General features: G+C 52.2%; 1 protein-coding gene across 5 annotated transcripts; it reads right to left on the bottom strand.

Annotated features, from left to right (window-relative positions):
- Window positions 1-5,062: 5,062 nt before the first annotated feature.
- Window positions 5,063-22,235, bottom strand: WASHC1 (WASH complex subunit 1). 5 transcript variants are annotated; one of them, XM_055281215.2, is made up of 11 exons: window positions 21,991-22,235; window positions 17,351-17,504; window positions 8,927-9,038; window positions 8,574-8,720; window positions 8,260-8,396; window positions 7,886-8,021; window positions 7,508-7,709; window positions 7,252-7,419; window positions 6,464-6,616; window positions 5,640-5,708; window positions 5,063-5,499 (listed from the first exon to the last, which is right to left on the bottom strand). In XM_055281215.2, exons 1-11 carry the CDS (start codon window positions 22,025-22,027, stop codon window positions 5,366-5,368), a joined length of 1,449 nt encoding a protein of 482 aa, XP_055137190.1. In that variant the 5' UTR covers window positions 22,028-22,235; the 3' UTR covers window positions 5,063-5,365. The 5 variants fall into 5 exon arrangements, with proteins under 5 accessions (XP_055137190.1, XP_063496892.1, XP_055137191.1 ...); XM_063640822.1 differs by lacking the exon at window positions 21,991-22,235 and adding an exon at window positions 21,779-21,933; XM_055281216.2 differs by lacking the exon at window positions 21,991-22,235 and adding an exon at window positions 21,779-21,933 and having other exon boundaries at window positions 6,464-6,623; window positions 7,253-7,419.
- Window positions 22,236-22,664: the final 429 nt, after the last annotated feature.

The raw sequence follows: 22,664 nt of genomic DNA, 5'->3' as shown, positions 1-22,664 counted from the left end.
GCTATGTGAGTATCACTTAATCCAATCAAGCCAACATCTAAAATTAACTATCAGAATATTTATGCCTGATTCATGGCTAAAATTTCAGGATGGAAGCTATGAGATTTCTATTTCTGTTTGTATGTCTATTAATGTAGTTTATGTATATGTGATTTTTTTAAACTCCAGATAGCATTGCAAAATTCATTTATAAAATCCTCTAAAAGTGTTATATTCTGGCCTGGCATGGAGGCTCACGCCTGTAATCCCAGCACTAGGAAGCTGAGGCAGGCAGATCACAAGGGCAAGAGATTGAGACCATCCAGGCCAACATGGTGAAATCCCGTCTCTACTAAAAATACGAAAATTAGCTGAGTGTGATGACACGTACCTGTAGTCCCAGTTACTCGGGAGGCTGACGCAGGAGAATTGCTTGAACCCAGAAGGCGGAGGTTGCAGTGAGCCGAGTTCCCGCCATTGCACTTCAGCCTGGGCGACAGGACAAGAGTCCATCTCAAAAAAAAAAAAAAAAGTGCTCTATTCTAACTTGGCTTGGAAAAAAAATAAGCATTTATAAATACATATTCCCCAAACCCCTAGAAATATAGGAACTGATCCAAATGTTTTTCAAGTTAACACGATTTGGATAAAACTTAGTTAAATAAGATTAATTTAATATTTTTGGTGTAATAAAACAACAATGTCTTCAGAGTTATCACTGTTACATATAAAACAAACAAATTTCTATTCTGCTTGAATTCTAGTCAAAGAAGCTAATATTATACTTACTAGATACTTAAAATCTTAAAGCTTATAGATTTGATTCTAATTAAGTTGTCATTCTTATGAAAAACATTATTTCAATAATAATTTTTTACATTAAATCTGCTTAATAATACTTACCAAAACTACTTTTGGTAATCTTTAACCTTAAATTTAAGCTAATTAAAATATTTGCATTAACTATCTAGATCATTTATAAATAAGATACAAAACTAAAACATTACTGAACATATGTAATTCAAGTTTATATACTTAAGGCTTCTTATTTTTACAGAAAGACTGAAGATATTTTGGCCTGTTAATAAGCATGTTTTTGTCTACCACACTAAGACATTGTACTATGAGGAAACACATCCCTCTAGATATTGAGAGATAGCATACTCGTACATTTTCTAATCTACTGTATTAGATTTAAACTGTCATATATTAGAATGCTAATATATGAAAGTTTAAAATTGTCTACTTCCTAGTTTTCTCTGGAAATACAGTTTACCAAGTATTAAAATTATAATCAATATATGTAAATAAAACTACTAGAAATAATAGAATAACTAGAAACAGCTCTATGCAAAGTATGCAAGAAAAGTAGGTTTTTTTGTTTTTTGAGATGGAGTCTTGCTCTGTTGCCCAGGCTGGAGTGCAGTGCAGTGGCCCCATCACAGCTCACTGCAAGCTCCGCCTCCCAGGTTCACGCCATTCTCCTGCCTCAGCCTCTCCGAGTAGCTGGTACTACAGGCGCCCGCCACCACGCCCGGCTAATTTTTTTTGTATTTTTAGTAGAGACGGCGTTTCACCTTGTTAGCCAGGATGGTCTCGATCTCCTGACCTCGTGATCCACCCACCTCGGCCTCCCAAAGTGCTGGGATTACAGGTGTGAGCCACCGCGCCCAGCCAGAAAAGTAGTTTTGCAGGTAAAGTAAGATATATTTTTTATAAGAAAAACCACACAACATATACAAATAAAAAGAGATACCTAACCTTCCCTGGGTTATATTTGGATGGGTAAAACGTTATGTTTTCAGAAATTACATAAAATTCCTAGAAATTTGTCAATGTTCTCCTTATCCATGCTATGTGCTGGTATCGTTTTATGAGTCATAAGTCCAAGTATTATTTTAAATGTTGTACGCCACAGAAAAAATCTAATATCCTTGTCACTTGTAGTATAATGAACTCTCATCAGATCTTTCAATCACAGCCATTTCATGCTCTTTGTCATTGAGATATTATTTCCCCCAATGCTTTCCTGAAAGCTCCTGCAATCAGCTACAGGTCAGAATGTTTGTCTCCAACACTGGAGTCCCTCTGAGACTCACGGAAAAGACTATGACAGGTACTCTGGTTATAGGCTTCTGACGATATTGCTTAAATAACTTTAAGACCATACACTTAACTCAGTGAAGATCTCCACAAGTCTAGTTGAGAAATTGATGGGTTCATGACACTGCTAACCCAAGATCCAGCAAGACTGGAATTGATTACATGGCACTGAATGAAATGATGAAAACTGATTATAATTTTATAGCTTTTTTGGAGCATTGCTGGTTCTTTAATGTCCTAGTTTCTGGATTTAAGAAATCTGTTTCTCTTAAGCTAACTATAACTCACAACAATTTATTAGATTATACTTTTGTAAACAGAAATGAAGCATTTATCTTTTTTCCCTGCCTGATTTCTCCAGAATTTTGAGATTCTTACTGAATACTCTTATTTTCATGACAATATAGTTGTTAGCAAAAGTCCAATAAAAATCTGTTCACCTTATAACAGTACATAATTGGAAACTTTGGTTATATTATCAAGGCTTTTACTGGAATATCATATTTAGGAATAGCGTACCTAAGATCAATTATGACCCGCAATTTTAAGGAACCAAGGTTGACTTTTAGGGAGCCAATGCTAACAAAGCACTCTGAGAAAAGCCAGCCTGATACCTAAATTACAGGGATCACAGCCTTACAGATTAGTAAGGAAGGTCATTTCCTGGTAGGCCCAGGAATTTGGGGATATTTTGGGGGCCTCAAGAAGAAAGGAATTCACACAAAGCTGTAAGGACTGCAGCTGATATTTGATAGTATGTTCTTGGCTTGGCTTTTAGCCTCAATAAAGCCTTTAAAAGTCCAATCTGAGATTCTGTATGAAAACTTCCAGCAAAGAAGCTTGAAAGCCCCTGTGTGGTCAGCTCTTGCTCCTGCTGCACTTACATAAATAATCAGGCAAAATCTAACAAAGCTAGGCTTATTTTTAAAACATGAATAGTCTTACTTTATGATCAAAAATGGTTTGGATGTGGTTTGTCCCCGCAAAAAACTCATGTTGAAATTTGACCCCCGATGTGGCAGTGTGCAACCTAGGCCAGTAAGCAGTGCATCTCCTTAGCTGTGATACGCGGCCGGCCCTCGCTCCAGCAGCTGGACCCCTACCTGCTGTCTGCTGCCATCAGAGCCCAAAGCCGGGCTGTGACTGCTCAGACCAGCCAGCTGGAGGGAGGGGCTCAGCAGCTCTGGCTTTGGCCCTGGGAGAGCAGGTGGAAGATCAGGCAGGCCATCGCTGTAGCAGAACCCAGTGGATTGGCCTAGGTGGGATCTCTGAGCTGAACAAGCGCTCTCCGGGTGGGAGGTGCAGAGAGGGGAGGGGCAGAGCCGCAGGCACAGCCAAGAGGGCTGAGGAAACGGTAGAACACAGCAGCTGGTGATGTGTGGGTGACGACCCAGGAGCTCCTGACGTCCACCGGCCCCAGGCTCCTGTCCCCCCCCAGGTGTGTGGTGATGGCAGGCATGCCCTTCCCCAGCATCAGGTCTCCAGAGCTGCAGAAGAAGACGGCCTACTTGGATCACACTCCCGTGAGTGTCTCCAGTGTTGCAGAGGGTGAGAGGAGAGTAGGCGGTGAGTGGGAGTGGCGTCGCCCCTAGGGCTGTGCTGGGCCAGTGTCTCCTGTCTCCTCGGGAGGCTTGGATGCCTCTCCACACCCTCTTGATCTTCCCTGTGATGTCATCTGGAGCCCTGCTGCTTGCCGTGGCCGACGAAGCCTCCTGGTCTGGCTCCAAGGCCTGGCAGAGTCTTTTCCCGGGGAGAGCTACAAGCAGGAACCAGTGCGCATGGGTCATCCCATTCGCTCCCAGCTCAGAGCCCCAGGCCAGGGGCCCCCAAGAAAGGCTCTGGTGGAGAACCTGTGCATGAAGGCCATCAACCAGTCCATAGGCAAGCCTGGCTGCCTCCAGCTGGGTGAACAGACGGGGGCTGGAGATGGGGAGAAGAGGAAAGGGGGGCTGCCTGCCCTGTCTCCCACCTGAGGCTGAGGAAGCGGAGGGGGATGACATGGAAATGCGCTGCTGGGGAGGCAGCTGTGACTGAAAGCCTTTGCCTCTGTTCCCACGAAGGCAGGGCCATCAGGCACCAAAGGGATTCTGCCAGCGTAGTGCTCTGACCGCTGGAGACGGTGTTTGTCATGGGCCTGGTCTGCAGGGATCCTGCTACAAAGGTGAAACCCAGGAGAGTGTGGAGTCCAGAGCGTTGCCAGGCCCAGGCACAGACACTAGTGCCCACGGGAGAAAACAGGGGAATCCCGAAGAAATGGTGGGTCCTGGCCATCCTTGAGGTCTTCCAGGGCAGCTCCCCTCTGTGGAATCGAATCTGTCTTCCATCCTGCGTGGCCGAGGGCCAGGCTTCTCACTGGGCCTCTGCAAGAAGCTGCCATTTCTGTCCTGCCCACCTTCTTAGAAGCGAGACGGAGCAGACCCATCTGCTTCTGCCCTTTCTATAATAACTGAAGTGAGCTGCCCTGGACTATTCACCCTCAGTCTCAATTTAAAAAGATCCCCATGGCCACAGGGCCCCTGCCCGAGGGCTTGTCACCTCCCCCACCTTCTTCCTGAGTCACTCCTGCAGCCCTGCTCCCCACCCTGCCCCACAGCCCTGCCTGGATTTGTATCTCCCTGGCTTGGTGTCAGTTCCTCAAAGTCGATGGCACCTCCCTCCCTCTCAACCACTCGGGCAAACTCCAAGGCATCTTCTACCCCAACACCAGCAATTGTGCCAAGGGCCACGAGGCTCAGCATGACTATTTTTAGAGACCCCGTGTCTGTCACTGAAACCTTTTTTGTGGGAGACTATTCCCCCCACCTGCAACAGCTGCCCCTGCGGATGCACTTCTCTCCTCCCTCTCACCCCAGAGAAACAGGTCAGCCGGGATCTTCCGCCCCCACTGCCTAGGGACCAATAGGGGCAGAAGGCAAGTCATTGCCCCGAGACGTTTGCATCCTGCACAGCTAGAGGTCCTTTATTAAAAGCACACTGTTGGTTTCTGCTCAGTTCTTTATTGATTTGTGTGCCGTTTTCTCTGGAAGCCTCTTTAGAGAAGAACACACTGGTGCAGGCTGGGTGGAGCCGTCCCCCCATGGAGCACAGGCAGACAGAAGTCCCCGGCCCAGCTGTGTGGCCTCAGGCCAGCCTTCCGCTCCTTGAAGCTGGTCTCCGCATAGTGCTGGTTCCATCACCACACCCCCTCCCAGGGAAGCAGGTCTGAGCAGCTCGTCCTGGCTGTGGCCATGTCAGAGCGACGGCCCAAGTCTGGGTCTGGGGGAGGAAGGTGTCATGGAGCCCCCTAGGATTCCCAGTCGTCCTCGTCCTCCTCTGCCTGTGGCTGCTGCGGTGGCGGCAGGGGAGGGATGGAGTCTGACACGCGGGCAAAGGCTCCTCCAGGCCCCTCACCAGCCCCAGGTACTTTCCCAGAGATGCCTGGAGGGAAAAGGCTGAGTGAGGGTGGTTGGTGGGAAACCCTGGTTCCCCCAGCCCCCGGAGACTTAAATACGGGAAGAAAAAGGCAGGAGAGAAGTACAATGTGCCGGCCCAGGGCGGGCAGCAGCCCTGCCTCCTACCCTTGCGCCTCATGACCAGCTTGTTGAAGAGATCCGACATCAAGTCCCCACCTTGGCTCGTGGCTCTCACTGCAACGGGAAAGCCAGACTGGGGTGAAGAGTTCAGTCACATGCGACCCGTGGCTCCCTGTCCCCACCCCCATGACACTCTCCAGCCCTCCAAGGCCACTGTTTCCCAGTTAGCTCAGAGCCTCAGTCGATCCCTGAGCCAGCACCGGGCACTGACGAGAAAGCGGTTGTTGGAGGAGCCACCTCCCAGCCACCTCGGGGACAGGGCCAGGGTGTGCAGCACCACTGTACGATGGGGAAACTGGCCCAGAGAGGTGAGGCCGCTTGCCTGGGGTCACAGAGCAAGGCAAAAGCAGCGCTGGGTACAAGCTGAAAACCACAGTGCCCAGGGCACTGCCGCTGCATGCGCAGGCATCGCATCACACCAGCGTCTGTGTTCACAGCAGGCATCATCAGTAGCCTCAAGAGGCCTCAGGTCCAGTCAAAAAAGCATCTCAGGAGGCTGCAGTGGCCGACCATTGCCTTGGACCGCTCTCGGCAGTCGAAGAAGATTCTCCTTGTCACAGTTTGAGCTGGGTGAGCTTAAAGAGGAAAGCTCCACTATGGCTCCCAAACCAGGAAGGAGCCATGGCCCAGGCAGGAGGGCTGAGGACCTCTGGTGGCGGCCCAGGGCTTCCAGCATGTGCCCTAGAGGAAGCAGGGGCCGGCTGGCAGGAGCAGGGCGGGGACAGAAAGCACCCAGTGGACTCGGGGCTGGAGGGGAGGAGGCGACCTTGCCCAAGGCCCTCCGACCGCAGGCTCCAGGGCCCACTCACCTTGCTCCTGCTCCTTCTGCTTCTTCTTCTCCAGCTTTCGCTCCTTCACGCTGCGCAGCTTGGCCTTGCCGATGCCTCCAGCTTGGCGGATGGACTCTAGCAGAGTGGCCCGGCCACCAGAGGGGTCGACCACTTCCCTGGGAGCTCCCTGGACTGGAGCCGGGAGGTGGGGAACAGGGCAAGGAGGAAAGGCTGCTCAGGCAGGGCTGGGGAAGCTTATTGTGTCCAAGGCACCTCCCCTCAAACGAGGAGCCCCGTGTTGGGGAGGCCGGACCTTTGGAGACTGTGTGGGGCACTGACTTCTGCAACCACCTGAGTGCAGACACTCCCTGCTCCCTCTCTAGCCCCCACCCTGCAGAGCTGGACCCCCTGAGCTAGCCATGCTCTGAGTCTCAGTTGCACACATGAGCCAGCAGAAGGGTTTTGTGCCACTTCTGGATGCTAGGGTTAGACTGGGAGATACAACAGTAAAGCTGAAATGTTGTAATTTCAGGGACACTGAAAAATGTGTTGCTGGAGTTTGTTATTAGACCCCTTCTTTCCATTGGTTTACTTAGGAATGGGGAACCCAGAGCCTCACTTGTTCCGGCTCCCTCTGCCCTAGAGGTGAGAATTCCAGAGCTCTACAGTTTGAAAACCACTATTTTATGAACCAAGTAGAATAAGATATTTGAAATGGGAACTATTCAAAAAATTGAGAATTTCTGACCACTTAACAAACCCACAGAAAATCCACCCGAGTGCCCTAAGCACACCAGAAACGAGGTGCCCTCAGAGAGCTGCCCCACCTGAAGGAGACGCGCTGCGGCTGCTGTCGTCCTGCCTGGCGCCTTGGCCTACAGGGGCCGCAGCTGAGGGTGGGGGTGGGGGTGCACTGGCCAGCACCTCAGGAGCTGGGGGAGGTGGTGGGGGCGGTGGGGGTGGTGGGGGTGCTGTCAGGACCCCATCTTGTAGGTCTGAAACACAAAGTGTGGGGTGTCTAGGGAAGAAGGTGTGTGAACATGGGGGTCCCTAGCCCAGCTCCCATCCCAGAACCCAGCTCACCCGGCTTGAGAGGCACGGCTACCTCAGTGTGGAAGGTGGGCAATTCTGGAATGGTGCCAGGGGCAGAGGGGGCAATGCCAGGGCCCAGGTCGGCACTGTACATGAGGTCATTGGCAATGCCGGGCAGGTCAGGCAGGTAGGATGGCACATCAATCTCAGGCACCTGGCCCAGGTCTGGCACATAGAAGTAGTTCTCTGGGACCTGCAAGATTAGGCAGGGACATGTGAGAGGTGACAGGGACCTGCAGGGGCAGCCAACAAGACCTTGTGTGCACCCCTCATGGGTGGAATAAGGGGCTCAACAGCCTTGCCTGGAGAGGAGCTCTGGAAGGCCCTGGGCCGCTGCACCTGTCCCCACCTCTGTCCCGCCCCTCCCACCTGCTGTTCCAGCTGCTCTCTCTTGCTGATGGACAAGGGGGCATCGAACAGCTTCTCCTCTGTCTCTGCCCCCAGCATCACATGGGTCTTTGTTACAGCACCAGCCAGGGGGTCCAGGAAGACATACTTCTTGTACCTACAGGGGCGACATGGGGATCAGGCAAGCTGACACCTGCTGTCCGGAGCCCATGTTCCTCCCCCACATCATCAGGGTACAGTGTGCACTGTGGGGTCCCAGGCCTCTCTAGCCAAGCCACCCCAGTCACCCCCTGGCTCCTGGCCTATGTGCTGTACCTGTGTCTGATGCCCTGGGTCCCCACTAAGCCAGGCCAGGCCTCCCGCCCACACCCCTCGGCCCTGCCTTCTGGCCATACAGGTTCTCGGTGGTGTTGAAGAGCAGCAAGGAGCTGACAGAGCTGATGTTGCTGGGAAGACCCCCAAGTCCCTCTTCTGCATCATCCTCAGGCTCCGGCTTGGTGCTCACGCACACAGGAAAGTACTTCAGCTTCTCCTGGGAGGGCCAGGATGGCCAAGGGATGGTGAATATTTAGTGCTGGGCCTAATCAGCTGCCACCCCAACCCAGTCAGCCTCCTCTGGGGGACAGAACCCTATGGTGGCCCCAGCTCCTCCCCAGTATCCAGTCCTCCTGGTGTGTGACAGGCTAAGTTATGTGCGTGGCCAGCAGACCTGCAGGGCCCGCTCGTCCAGGGGGCGGTGCTTGCTCTGGATCCTGTGGCGGGGGCGTCTCTGCAGGCCAGGGTCCTGGGCGCCTGTGAAGATGGAGCCATATTCCTGCAGGCGCTCTGGAGCAGGGTACTTGGCACTGGAGAACACCTGTGGACACACGGACAAGTGTGAGGGGGCCCCAAGCGGCTCAGAGGGCTGGGATTGCTTGGCAGGAGAGGGTGGAGTTGGGAGCCTGGGCGAGAAGAAGGCCCAAGGTACAGGTGGGCAGCAGGGCAGAGACCGGGCAGCCTCAGAGGCACGGGGAAATGCAGGGACTGCCCAGTAGCCTCAGGACACAGGGGCATGGGGACTACCTTGATGGCCTTCTTGCTGCCCTTGATCTTCTCAATCTTGGCCTGGGCCAAGGAGACCTTCTCTCCAATGGCCTGCACCTGGCTCCGGCTCTGCTCTACCCGCTGGGAGATCCTGCCATGGAGAAGATCACAGTGGCTGGGCTGCTCCCCACCCCCTGCTCCTAACAGCAGACCTGCCAGGCCAGGCCCTCAGGCAAGGGCTCTTAAGTCAGGGTCACCTGCTTGCCAGGGCCGATCTTGGTGCCATCCAGGGGGCCTCTACAAGGATAATCTGACCTGCAGGGTCGAGGAGTTGATGGTACTGAGTTCCCTGCACTCTCAGTAGGGACAGGCCCTATGCTGGCACCTGTACATGCTATCTGAAGGACAGCCTCCAGGGCACACAGAGGATGGTATTTACACACGCACACATGGCTATTGATGGGGCAAGCATTTCACAACCCCTCATGATCACGTGCAGCAGACAAAGTGGCCTCTGCAGAGGGGGAATGGAGACTGGAGGCTGAGTCTGGCAAGGCTGGACTTGAGTGTCGTCACCTAAATTCAGACGGGGAACTGCCCCTGCACGTAGTGAACAGCTCACTGAGCAAACCCTGAGTCCCGACCACTGCCTCTGTGTGGTCTAGCTCCTCACCTGCTTCCACCCTCCCTAGTGCGGGGTGGGCCCAGTGATATCAGCTGCCTGCTGTTCCCCAGATGTGCCAAGTGCATTCTTGGGTGCTGGCATCTCATGGAACGCCATTTCCCCAGACATCCCTGTGGCTGGCTCCTGGTGCCCAGGGCCCAAGTGCCTGATGCTTTAAGGCACATAACCCCACTCATGCTTTTCCATGTTCTTCGGCCACAGCAAGGCCGCTGTCACTACAAAGTTAACCCTGATGCGTGTGTAACACAACATCCTCCTCCCAGTCGCCCCTGTAGCTCCCCTACCTCCAAGAGCCCAGCCCTTGCCCACAGGGCCACACTCCACATTCAGAGCAGCCTCAGCATTCACCCGGCACGAGCTAGCCTGTGTGATGCACAGGGATGAGAAGGCAGAGGTGCAACTGAGGTTCGTGAGGAAAGGTAGGAGGAGGATGTGGGACGGTGGAGGGGTTGCAGACTCTGGGCTAGGGAATGCTGGGATGTCTCTAAAGGTTGGAATGAATGGCCTAGAATCGGACCCAATAAGCCAAAGCCACTTCCACCAACTTTAGAAGGCCCTGGCCCCCCGAGAGCCAACTTCACAATCCAGGAGTCCCTGTGCCCTAATGGGTCTGCCCTGATTACTCCTGGCTCCTTGTGTGCAGGGGGCTCAAGCATGGCAGGGCTGGGAGTACCAGCAGGCACCCAAGCAGCTTAAGTGTTCCATGACAGACTGGTATGAAGGTGGCCACAACTCAGAAAGAAAAAAGAAGAGCACCATCTCCTTCCAGTGAGGAAGCGGGGCCGCCACCCAGCGTGTGCTCCATCTTTTCTGGCTGGGGAGAGGCCTTCATCTGCTGTAAAGGGTCCTCCAGCACAAGCTGTTTTAATTTACCCTAGTTCCCAAGGCAGCCTCATTCTGCCTCGGGTGCTGACACGACCTTCAGTAGCTGCATAAGCTCGGCATTCGAGGTCCACAGGGGCAGTGGGAGGGAACTGAGACTGGGGAGGGACAAAGGCTGCTCTGTCCTGGTGCTCCCACAAAGGACAGAAGGGCTGATCACTCAAAGTTGCAAACACCAAGCTCAACAATGAGCCCTGGGAAATTTCTGGAATGGATTATTACACAGAGAATCTGTAAGCACTTAGAAAAGGCAGCGGTGAGTCCCAGGGGCCAGCACTGCTCGAAATGCACAGCGTTTCTCTTTGTAACAGGATTATTCGCCTGCTGTGCCCGGGAAAACGTGCAGCACAGTGCGTCTCGAGTCAGCAGGATTTTGACGGCTTCTAACAAAATCTTGTCGACAAGAGGGAGCTATGGGGGTTGGAGGAGAGAACATATGGGAAAAATTGGAGCCAAATGAACCACAGCCCCAAAGGGCACAGGTGGACAATGGACTGATTCCAGCCTTGCACGGAGGGATCTGGCAGAGTCCATCCAGTTCATTCAACACCTGGTTAGAAAACTGGGGCCAGCACATAGGGGAAGGGTAAACTGGTTTGCATGGCCGAGTCAAGGCTCAGACCATTTTTAAAGGCCAGAGGGTAGACTGCAATCACCAAGATGAAATTTACAAGGAACAAATGTGAAGCCCAACATTTAGGTTTTAAAAATCAAGTGTATAAATATAGACGGTGGAGGGAACTTGTTTTAGACGCGGCTCAGGTGAAGAAAGACCTGGAAACCTCTGTTAACTATAAGCTCAGTAGGGGCTAAAACATGTTAATCAGCATAAAAAGGCAATGAGATCTTAGCGCACACAGCTCCCCGTCCCTCTTCTGCCCTTCATCCTTCTTTCAATCAGCAGGGACCGTGCACTCTCTTGGAGGAACCACAGAAAACAGAGCCCTGGACTCATGCACGAATCCATGCCAGGCACCCGCCTCAGCCACAGTCACATCCCTTTAAACTGGATCCACACAGGAAGAGGACTCTGAACTCCCCTGCAGACTGCAAAGTCTGCCTCATTCACTGCTATGTCTCTAGCACCTGGGATGGGGCCTGATGTGTGACAGCCGCTGGCTGAACAGAAAGTGACAAATGAGCAAACATCTCAAGGAGGGTGATGAGGATGGTGATGAGTGAGAAACTCCCGACATATGAAGATAACTGAAGGATGTTCTGGCTAAAGATCAGAAGACTTTGAGAATATGATCATTCGAATATCAAAAATATCAAAAGGACTGTCAGGTGGAGAAGTGAGTAAACTTGTATCAGGAAAAGCGGGCAGAGTTGCAAGGAAACAGATCTCTGTTCTGTTAAAAAAAAAAAATTCCACAAACAACTGCATCACTTTGCAGAGCAATTAGGTTCCAGCTCACAAGCACCTTCCAGGGGTGCCCCAAGGGCGAATCCTGCCTAAGGTGGAGGTAGAAGACGTGATCCTGGGGCTTTCCTTAGCCAAGAGCCCATGAGACTAAGGAACATCGCGCTTCTTGACAAAGCACCCGGACAATCTATTCTCTGATGGCCACAGGCTATGGTGCCGAGGACAAGTGCAGACTCAAGATCAGAAAAGCTTGCAGCATATTTGCCATCTCCACGGACTAGCAGGATGGTCTGAAAGGCTGTGTCGGGAAGGCCCGTAGGCCTCACTGGGGCCAGGCTGTTGATGAACCATGTCCACCCTGAGGGTGGGGGAATGGTGCCATGACAGCCATTTGTTTGTCATTCCTGCTCCAGACACCCTTGGCTTGGTGGCCTACTTCAAGGTAGGTCAGTTTACAAGCTCAGTGCTGAAGCCATACCCTATGGCACACTCGCCCAGCACTGGAGAGGAAGCTGCCTCTGTGGACATGAGGGACGGAAGTGGCTCACCCAGCCTGTTCTGCGCGTGGTCTCACTAAGGGCCCATCTTCCTCTATCTGCCCCGGAGGGGACCATCTCCCAGCATCCCTTGCTCTCCTTCTCCCCACTCCACCCCTCACTGTTCCATAACTTGAGTGCATCCCATTTGTAGAGCACAGTGCTGGGGCTGTGGGAGTCAAAGACGAATCAGACGACACACATCCACATTCAAAGGGACTCAGGGCTCCTGGGGAAGTAAGAAATAAGTATCAACAACCACAACATCCCACAGGCCTGGGTTTCACATCTGTTTAGCAGCTGTGTGACCCTGGAGAGGTCACTAACTGGTCTTTGCCTCAGCTTCTTCCACTGAAAAACAGGAATGGTCCCTTCTACATCATGGGATTACTGTGAAGGTGAGAAGGAGCTGATCATGGTCCATCAACATCAGCACACCAGTCCCCCTGGAGGCTGCTGGGGAGAAGAAGCAGGGAGCACCCACTCCTGACCCAGATTCACATTCACTGCTTCTCCTCCCCTGCTTCTGTCATGACCCCAGGGAAGCAGACCCTGAAGCTGGGCTCTTGCCTTCACCTTTATCTTCTCCACTCTGGGATAATTAAGAATGACTTGCTAATTATGCAGTGATCTAGTGCAATGTGTAACCTTGGGGGCCACCAGGTGCCAATCAGTAGAGAGAACAGGGGAGAAGGAAGGATGGAGGAAGCGAGGACAAGGGGAAAGGAGGAAGGGGAGAAGAAAGGAAGAGGTGGGGAAAAGGAAAAAGAAAGATGGAGGAAAGGACCAAGAGCTTCGCAGAGAAAATCACCTTCCCGGTGGGAGGTGCTGGGCAGTGGCACTGCCTCTTGGGGGAAGAGGTTAGGGCAGCGGCTGAGGGGGAATGGCAGATGACAGCACCCAAACTTCCACACACAGTCTGTTCCTTCCACTTCGCCGTGCCATCCCAACTCCCTCCTGCCTTGTCATCTACGTCATGGGAAGCAGGTGACATATCTGGCCCGTTATTTTGGGGGGCCTGGCTTCTCCCAGGTGAAGAGGGGGCAGATGGAGGGGCAGAAAAAGGGGGCAGGGAGGGGCTGCAGGGCACAGCTGAAGACAGCCTGGGAGGTGCTTGTCATCCCCTGCAGTCTCTGCACACTCCCAGCTGCAGCAGAGCAGGAGGAGAGAACACAGCCTGGAATGCTAATTTGCCAGGAGCTCACCTGCCTGCATCACTGGGCACAGACACCAGTGAGGCCAGAGGGCGGGCTGTGCTGGGGCCTGAGATGGGGTGGTCGGGAGAGAGTCTCTCCTCTGCCCCTGTCTCTTCTGTGCAGGAGGTTTCTAAGCAGGAGGAGCATGTTTAAGGGGAGGGATTCAAAGCTGGTCACATCCCCACCAAAAAAGCCCATGAACAATGAAAAGCCCACTTGCTTGTCCAGTGCCACAGGAGGGGCAAGTGGAGGAGGAGAGGTGGCGTGCTCCCCACTCCACTGCCAGTCATCACTGGCTCTCCCTTCCCTTCATCCTCGTTCCCTATCTGTCACCATTTCCTGTCGTTGTTTCCTATGAATGTCTCAACCTGCCCTCCCTGTTTGCAAGTCCCCTGTCTGTAGCCTCATCCCTGTCACATCCTGACTACAACAACAGCTTCTGGGTGTCCCTGGCATCCACTCTCTCTCCCTTCTTGTCCCTTCCGTGACAGATGCCTGAGGAACCTTCCCCAAACTTTTCTGTCCCATCCCTGCCCTGCTCAAAATCCAATCACAGCTCCCTAACACTCCTGAATCAACTTGAAATCCTGTCTTGAGTACTCCGTGGGCCCTAATTCACTCATCCCAACTCTTCACTCATTGCCTTGCCCCACACCCTGCCAGGGAGCCTCCCATGGCACCGTGGGGACACAAAGGAACCAAGGCAAAGCTCCCTCAGCACCATTCAAAGAGGCCTGGCCCACAGGCTCACAGAAAGTCAGCCTCTCCTGCCCTGAGAGCTGAGTGCAAGGGAGAGGCAGCGCTGTCTGTGCTTCCCATGCAGAAGCACCCCCCTCCCACCCCTGTGCAGGCCGGCCTTCCTGGCAGACCACCATACGCCATGTTCCAAGCCACACTGAGGCTTCTCTCCAAGCCTGCGGCCCCCATTTCCAGACCCCACCAGGGCGACCTGCACATCCACCTCCCTACCTTGCCCCCCTCTTCCAGGAGTCTGCCCTATGTGGAGGAGGCACGTGGTTTTCCTCTCCAGCAACTATTTCCTTTTTACTCAAGCAATGGCCCCATTTCCCTTGGGGGATCCACCTCTCTCGCAGGCTTAGTCCCAGAGCTTCAGGTGGGGCTGCCTACAGAGCTCTTCAGTCTAAGCCAAGTGGCGTGTCATAGTCCCCTGGCCCCAGTAATGGATTCTGGGACAGACACGAGGACCAAGCCAGGTGGGATGGGTGAGTGTGGCTTCTGGAAGAAGTGGGGACACGGGAGAGCATTCTTTCCTGCTGGACCTGACCCGTGTCACGTGACCTTGCCACCACGAGAGCATGGCCCGTCTGGGAATGCAGCCAGACCCAAAGAAGCAAACTGACATGGAAGGAAAGCAAAACCAGGCCCTGAGGACATCATTTTAGCCCTTACTCCGAAAGCTGCTCTACTGATTGGTTAATTTTTGCTTAGCTTGGTTTGGGGAGTTCTGACAGGCGTGCCACCAATTCTTACCGATTTCTCTCCACTCTAGACCCTGGAAAGCTCACACGGTTCATGCTAGCAATTAACAATCCATCTCGCCCTATGTGTTCCCATTCCAGCCTCTAGGACACAGTGTCAGCCACGTAATTGGTATCTCTTAAGGTCCAGCACGAGGTGGAGCACATGGTGGAGAGACAGATGCAGCGACCTGGAACCCAGGAGTAAGGGGGCCAGGACTCAGGACCAAGGCTCCAGAGAGGCATCTGCCCCTCCCTGGGCTGTGCCAGCAGCTTGGAGAACCCACACTCAATGAACGCAGCACTCCACCACCCAGGAAATGCCTTCCTGCCCTCTCCTCATCCCATCCCTGGGCAGGGGACATGCAACTGTCTACAAGGTGCCAAGTACTGGGACAGGAAAGGAAAGACACCAAAAATCCAGGGCTGCCCTCAGAGAAGGGCAACCATGCAGTCCCCATCTTGGCGAGGAAACATATTTTCCGAGGGAATGGTTTTGGCCTCCATTCTAAGTGCTGGACATGGGGTGGCCATAATCTGGAGCTGATGGCTCTTAAAGACCTGCATCCTCTTCCCTAGGCATCCCTTGGGCACATTTAGCACAACAATAAGCACAAAAGGTGCATCCAGCACTTTCTGTTACTATTGGTGGCAGGTTCATGAATAGCGACCAAAGGCAGTGTATGGGTCAAGATTACCAACAGGGAAGAGCTAGCATTTTCTGAAGGCTTCCTAGGTAGCAGGCACTGTTCCATTCCTTTGCATGTTTTGATTAATCTTTACAATAATTCTACCAGGAAGCTACCATTATTACAACTTCACAAATGAGAACATTGAGGCTTAGAGGGGTTGAGCTGTCCACGGTTACAGGGGAAGAAAACAGGGGGACTGGATCTGAGCCAAGGCATCAACTCCAAGGTAACCCCTCAGTCACTTCAGTGCATGTCCCCTGGTTACTGGGACATTCTTGACAAGCTTGGGGCAAGCCGGTGAGTCAGTGGGGGAGGACTTTCAGGAAGAGGTGGGTTCCCAGTTGGTGACGGAAGAGAAGGCTGCAAAGTGAAGGAGCAGGGGCTCCAGGTCTGGTGACAACCAGGGAAGGGGCAGGGCAGGGATGACTTGGACCACGACAGGCACCTGAGTCAGGCAGCCACATACTTCCCGCTGGGGTCTACCATGTGAGGCATGGTGTGGGATCCTGGGAAGGAGACCAAGCCTCATTTCAGGTTGCTTATGGCCAAAGACAGGACCTGTGTACCTGACAACCCCGGGACCTTTGCCAAAAAACAGCAAACACCATTCACTGACTCATGTTAGATAAACACTGAGTGAAGTCACTGGAGCCCAAGGACTGTGCGAGGTCAGCACTGCCAATACAAGAAGCTGCACCCCTCGAGCTTGGCTCCCTCAATGGCCACTCCATGCTCCAGCCATGCTGGCTTCCTTTTAGGTCCTCCACCTCAAGGCTGCAGTTCATGTGCTTCTTTCTGGAATGTTCTTCCCGACCTACCCACTCAACCCTCAGACTTTACCATAAATGTCATTTCCACACATCCGCCTTCCCTGACCTGAGACCAAGCCAGGCCTCCCATGACAAGCCTCACAGTACCCCATCTCCCCTGAACAGATGCAGTAACAACCCACAGAACCCGGGGCCATGATCTATGGCTTTGAATCCTGGCTCTGTCACTTGGCTAGGTCTCTCAGCCTTTCTGTGCCTCAGTTTCCTCATCTATAAAATGGAGATGACGGCAGTGCCTGCTCATAAGTGTGAGTTAATGCACTCAAATCAGTGGTGGTGCATGGTTTATGCTATATGAATATCAGTGATTACAAAATATTAGCAATAGACCTTGTCACAACTGTTATTGAAGAACTAATCACATATTGGTTATTTAGGTCTTTCTCTCCTGCCAGAATATGCGCTCCAGTTGGAGAGGTATGTTGCCTTATCCATGGCTGGATATACAGAGATTCCCACACTGCCTTGCACACGAGGACTACTGGGTAAATATTTGCTGGCTGCAGGAAAAAGTGAAGGAATAGGCCCTCCAATGGGAGGAAAAGCATGAGTTGTGAGAGCAGAGCCACCACAGGAAACCGGGAGGCTAAGTGGGGTAGAAGGGAGTGAGCTCCCGGACTCCCAGGAGTAAAAGCTTCCAAGGTGGGCTCTCACTTCAGCCCCTCCCACACAGGGAAGCCAGATGGGTTCCCCAGGACCAGGATTCCCCAAGGGGGCTGCTCCCAGAGGGTGCGTTGCTGGGATTGCCCAGGACAGGGATGGCCCTCTGATCAGGTGGAGGTGGGCGGCAGCACCCACCTGCTGAAGATGTCTCCAGAGACCTTCTGCAAGTACTGCAGGGCATCCGCCATCTGCTGCACGGCCTCCTCTCGCCGCAGGTCTGGCTGGATGAGGGGCACGGCATAGGTCTGACCTGCCAGGGAGTGCTGCATCCTCACAGGAGTCATGGTGCCTATGGGTGGGAGCCGGAGCATCAGAGCCATCCACGACCACCTGCACCCACCCACCACAGGGCAGGGTGGTGTTGAGACAACACAGCCCTCATCCCAACTATGCACATAGCTTCAGCCTGCACAGATAGGGGAGCAGGGGACAGAGTATTTGGTGGGAGGCCAGGAGCACATAGATGGGATTCTGCTGATGCCTGCTGAGTGAATGAGGGAAAGGGCAGGACCAGGGACTGGGGAATTTGTAGGGTCAATGGAGGAGTTCAGAGAAGGTGCAACATTTCTGACCCCTACAAGGTGCTTGATACCTGCCAGGCACCCTTTCCATACATTGTCTCAGTTCACTTCCCCACCTTGGATAAACAAGAAATCTTGGTTGCAGAGGAAAAAAGAGGCTGGAAACAAAAGGGTAGAAATGGGGTAGTGGGGGAGATTGCCTGGTCAACTGCCAAATGGTACCCAGTTCTGGAAAAGCACAAGAAATGTGCACACACGGGTTCTTCCCACTTTAACCCCTGAGGAATTTGAGGCCTGCTCCCGAAACAGACTGGGCAGTGGCTAGTGACTCTAGGTATAGGAGTATCCAGCCCTGCTCACCCAGGCTAGAGCTTAGGGGGCCAAGAGGAAAGAGGTGCATGTGGGGGTGGAAGACAGGAAGGAAAAACACTCCCGGAATTGCAAAGTGAGGGCAGAGACTATTTATATTGGGTTTAATTAACTCCTCTCCCTGGTGCCACTAAAGCAGCAATCACACTGCAGACGGCACTGATTTGATTGGCAAGAGATGCACCAGGCAGAATATTAAGGGACCAGGCCCCTATAAATAGGCCTAATCACAGCCCCTCGCTGGAAAATGGTAAGGAAGACATTAATCAGGCCTGGCACTGTGCCCTAGACCTGCTCCCCTTGGTACTACAGTGGGGCCCTTGGTTGCAATACAAGTAGGTAGGGATGGATGAGTGTGGCATGAAGGGCCCAGGAGGTTTCATTTCGGTTTAAAATGCTGTGACCTTGAGTAAGTTGCCGTCTCTGAATCTGATCCTTTCCATTTCCCATTCTCTAAACTGAGAACTAGCACTGCTGAGACGTGGTTATTCCCAATAATAATCTGTATATTTTACATAACGTACCGCACCAATATCTTCACCCAGCTGGAGCCTACTCCTCTGCTCCCCCTGCTGGCTTCCCCAGCCCTCCCTTCTGCCCTCCTCTGGCCAGCACTTTTCACGACCTACTCTTCAGCTTCTTCTCCAGCAGTGAGTTCCTCCTTTGCATACCGGCTTTCCAGATACGCACTTGCCTTGACTGTTCTTCAGGGCCCAGTAGTCACTCCTCACCTCCCACTTATTTTTCCTCCAATCAAATAACTAAAGCATGGCCAGCTGATGCCCAGCCAACTGAGAAACCTAACCCTCTGAGACCACCACACCCCTTTCAAGCATGTTCCTCCCTCCCCTTCTTTGTATTTATACTGATGCAAGTTTGCTGGCTGTCCTAACTTATAGAAATCAGTTCTCCCATATGTAAGATCATAAAGGGGGTAAAGATGCAAGATATTTCCTGTGCACATCATCAGATGAATTCCTTGTTAGTGTGTGTTTGCTCACACATATGCGTGAAAGAAGAGTACATACACGAATCTCCTCAAAAAGGAAGCAGCAAGCCCGTTCAAGAATGGGACTGAATACACCTGATGAGTGGTTTACTTTTTGTCTGCAAACATCTACTGATCATCTATTAGGTGCAGGCCATGATCACAGCAAAGATGAATAAGACACTACACTAGCCAGGGAGAGAGTCTCAAAAACAACTAAACTCAAATTAAATTCATTCTAATCCAGTCATGAGTACAAAGCTAAGAAGTGACAAATCCCTTTTGGAGTTAGGGGAGTCAGGAAAAAGCTCTTAGCAGAATGTGTGCCTCTCGGCCGGGCGCGGTGGCTCACACCTGTAATCCCAGCACTTTGGGAGGCCAAGGCAGGCAGATCACCGGAGGTCGGGAGTTCAAGACCAGTCTGACCAACATGGTGAAACTCCATCTCTACTAAAAATACAAAATTAGTCGGGCGTGGTGGTGCATGCCTGCAATCCCAGCTACTCGGGAGGCTGAGGAAGGAGAATCACTTGAACCGGGGAGGTGGAAGTTGCAGTGAGCCGAGATCGCGCCATTGCACTCCAGCCTGGGCAACAAGAGTGAACCAGGTCCAGGAAGAAGGTGCAAAGACAGCATTCCAGGTAAAAGAAACAGCTTAAACAAAAAGTGTGTAGGGGAACAGCAAGCGGTCTTAGAGTGCTGGTACAATCATCCTTGGGGAAGTACTAGAAGAAAGAATGACAAACAGAGACCAGTTTGTTAAAAACACTCAAAATTAAAGCTAGGAGTTGGGACTTGTGGCAGGAATGAAATCCTCAGGCTTGTGCTGTCCAATACGGTAGCCACCAGGTACATGCAGCCACTGAGCACTTGAAATGTGGACAGTCTGAATTGAGATGTGCCGTAAGTGTAAACTATGCATCAAATTTCAAAGACTAGAAAAAAAGAATGTAAAATATCTTATTATTTTATATTGATTACATGCTAAAATAACCATATTTGGGATATACTGGATTTTAAAAATACATTACTAATTTCATCTGTTTCTTTTTACTTTTAGAAATCACATATGTGACTTAAATATTTCTTTTCTTTTTCTTTCCTCTCACTCAGCGTCCTGTGATTCCAAAGAAATGAGTCTCTGCTCTTTTTGGGCAGGAGATATCCTAGAATGGACTCTGACCTAAGCATCAGAATTAATCATCATAACGTTATCATTTTATGGCCCCTTCTTCCTATATGTGGTGGCTTTTAAATGATGATCATGGAGATAATCTTCATTGTCCCTCTTTCAGCAGACAGTATTTTCTTATGCTACAATATGACTAATAATATCTACATATGTTAGAACCATTCTGACTCCTCAAGAATCTCATTTAACTCTTATTATCAGTGAATTTATCATCATCCCCAATTTTAGATAAGGAAATGGGGTTAGAAAGACCAAATAACATTTTTTCAACATCAAAACACTAGCTTGAGATCAAGCCCAGACTTGGATATGTTTTCTGAATTCCAAGCTTTTTGTTATTTATTGATATGTTTTGTTGTTTTCGTGCATTAATAACGCAAATCTTAGCCCATTTTGTTAGCAGTACCAACTGTAAGTCACCATATCTTGATACTTTGTCTTTATGTAAACCTAAATTAGATCTGTTTTTGATACTGAGGGAACAACAAGGGAATCTAACAATTAGCAATCATCTTTTGAAAAGCCTGTAGTGCTCATCTGAAGAAGTGACGGACCACCTCTTATTTAGTGGGCAGATAATAACTAGTTGAGAAGACAGGGGATTTTGTTTGGGGAAATAAATTTTTATCAAAAGTCGTCTTCTATCAGGAAGTTTATGAGAAACCCTAGCTCCTCAGTTCCACAGTGGGTAACTGCAATTTATTCTAGGTCTGCGATATTTCCTGCCTATCCATTTTGTTAACTCTTCAATGCATTCCATAAATGCATGAGTATTCTTTAATAATGGTGTTTTTCTTGCATCTATGAAGTTTTTTCAAATTCTTTTTAAGTGACAAAACTTGTACAGGTGTATCGCACAATATTTCTCGTCGACAGCACTGCTTTACAGAATGTAAACCGTGCACTCCCAGACACAGCACGCCTCTTTGGGACCACGGTTTGTAATTTCGGAGTGCTCGGAGCCCTTCCTGCAGACCGTTCTCCCACACCCCGCTCCAGGGTCTCTCCCCGAGTTACAGGCCTCGCTGTAGGCCCCGGGAACCCAACGCGGTGTCAGAGAAGAGGGGTCCCCCACGAGGGCCCAGGCGCTCCGGGCGGGCGGCACCTGCGGAAGGGCCGCGAGAGGCTTCCCAGAACCCGGCCGGGGCGGGAAGACGCAGGAGTGGGGAGGCGGAACCGGGACCCCGCGGAGCCCGGGCCCCTGCGCCCCACAAGCCTTGGCTTCCCTGCTAGGGCCGGGCAAGGCCAGGTGCAGGGCGCGGCTCCAGGGAGGAGGCTCCGGGGCGAGCCCAAGACGCCTCCCGGGCGGTCGGGGCCCAGCGGCGGCGTTCGCAGTGGAGCCGGGCACCGGGCAGCGGCCGCGGAACACAAGCTTGGTGCAGGCTTCTCGGTCAGGAACGGTCCCGGGCCTCCCTCCAGCCCCTCCGGGTCCCCCACTTCGCCCCGCCAGGCCCCCACGACCCTACTTCCCGCGGCCCCGGACGCCTCCTCACCTGCGAGCCGCCCTCCCGGAAGCTCCCGCCGCCGCTTCCGCTCTGCCGGAGCCGCTGGGTCCTAGCCCCGCCGCCCGCATCCGCCCGCGCCTCCGGGTCCTAACGCCGCCGTTCACCCTCCGCTGCGCCCTCCCCGAGCGCGGCTGCCGGACCCCGTCGACCCGGAGCGCTGTCCTGGCGGGCCGAGTCGCGGGCCTGGGCACGGAACTCACGCTCACTCCGAGCTCCCGGCGTGCACACGGCTCCCATCCGTTGTCTTCCGAGCGCCAGGCCGCCCCTACCCGTGCTTTCTGCTCTGCAGACCCTCTTCCTAGACCTCCGTCCTTTGTCCCCTCGCTGCCTTCCCCTCAAGCTTAGGGTCAAGCTGTCCGCCAGCCTCGGCTCCTCCGGGCAGCCCTCGCCCTGGGTGCGCCCTGGGGCAGGACCCCCAGCCCAGGCCCAGGGCCCGCCCCTGCCCTCCAGCCCTACACCTTGACCCGCTTTCCTGCGTCTCTCAGCCTACCTGACCTTGTCTTTTACCTCTGCGGGCAGCTCCCTTGTGATCTGCTTAGTTCCCACCCCCCTTTAAGAATTAAATAGAGAAGCCAGACGCAAAAGTACAGATATCGTATGAGTCCACTTTTGTGAGGTGCCTAGAATAGTCAAAATTCACAGAGACAGAAGTAGTGGTCGCCAGGAATGGGGAAGCAAGGCGGAGTTGGGCAGCTTGTGTTCAATGGGTAGAGTTTCAGGCTGGGGTGATGGAAGGGTGGTGGAAATGAATGGTAGTGATGGCGGCACAACAGTGTGAATCTACTTAATCCCACTGAACTGTATGCTTAAAAATGGTTTAGACGGTGAATTTTAGGTTATGTATGTTTTACCACAATTTTTAAAAAGCTAGTGA

This window comes from Symphalangus syndactylus, chromosome 5 (assembly GCF_028878055.3).
Source record: "Symphalangus syndactylus isolate Jambi chromosome 5, NHGRI_mSymSyn1-v2.1_pri, whole genome shotgun sequence".
In the NCBI taxonomy this organism is placed as follows: Eukaryota; Metazoa; Chordata; class Mammalia; order Primates; family Hylobatidae; genus Symphalangus; species Symphalangus syndactylus.
Note: the sequence above shows the minus strand (reverse complement) of the source record. Positions and strands in the feature narration are given on the sequence as shown.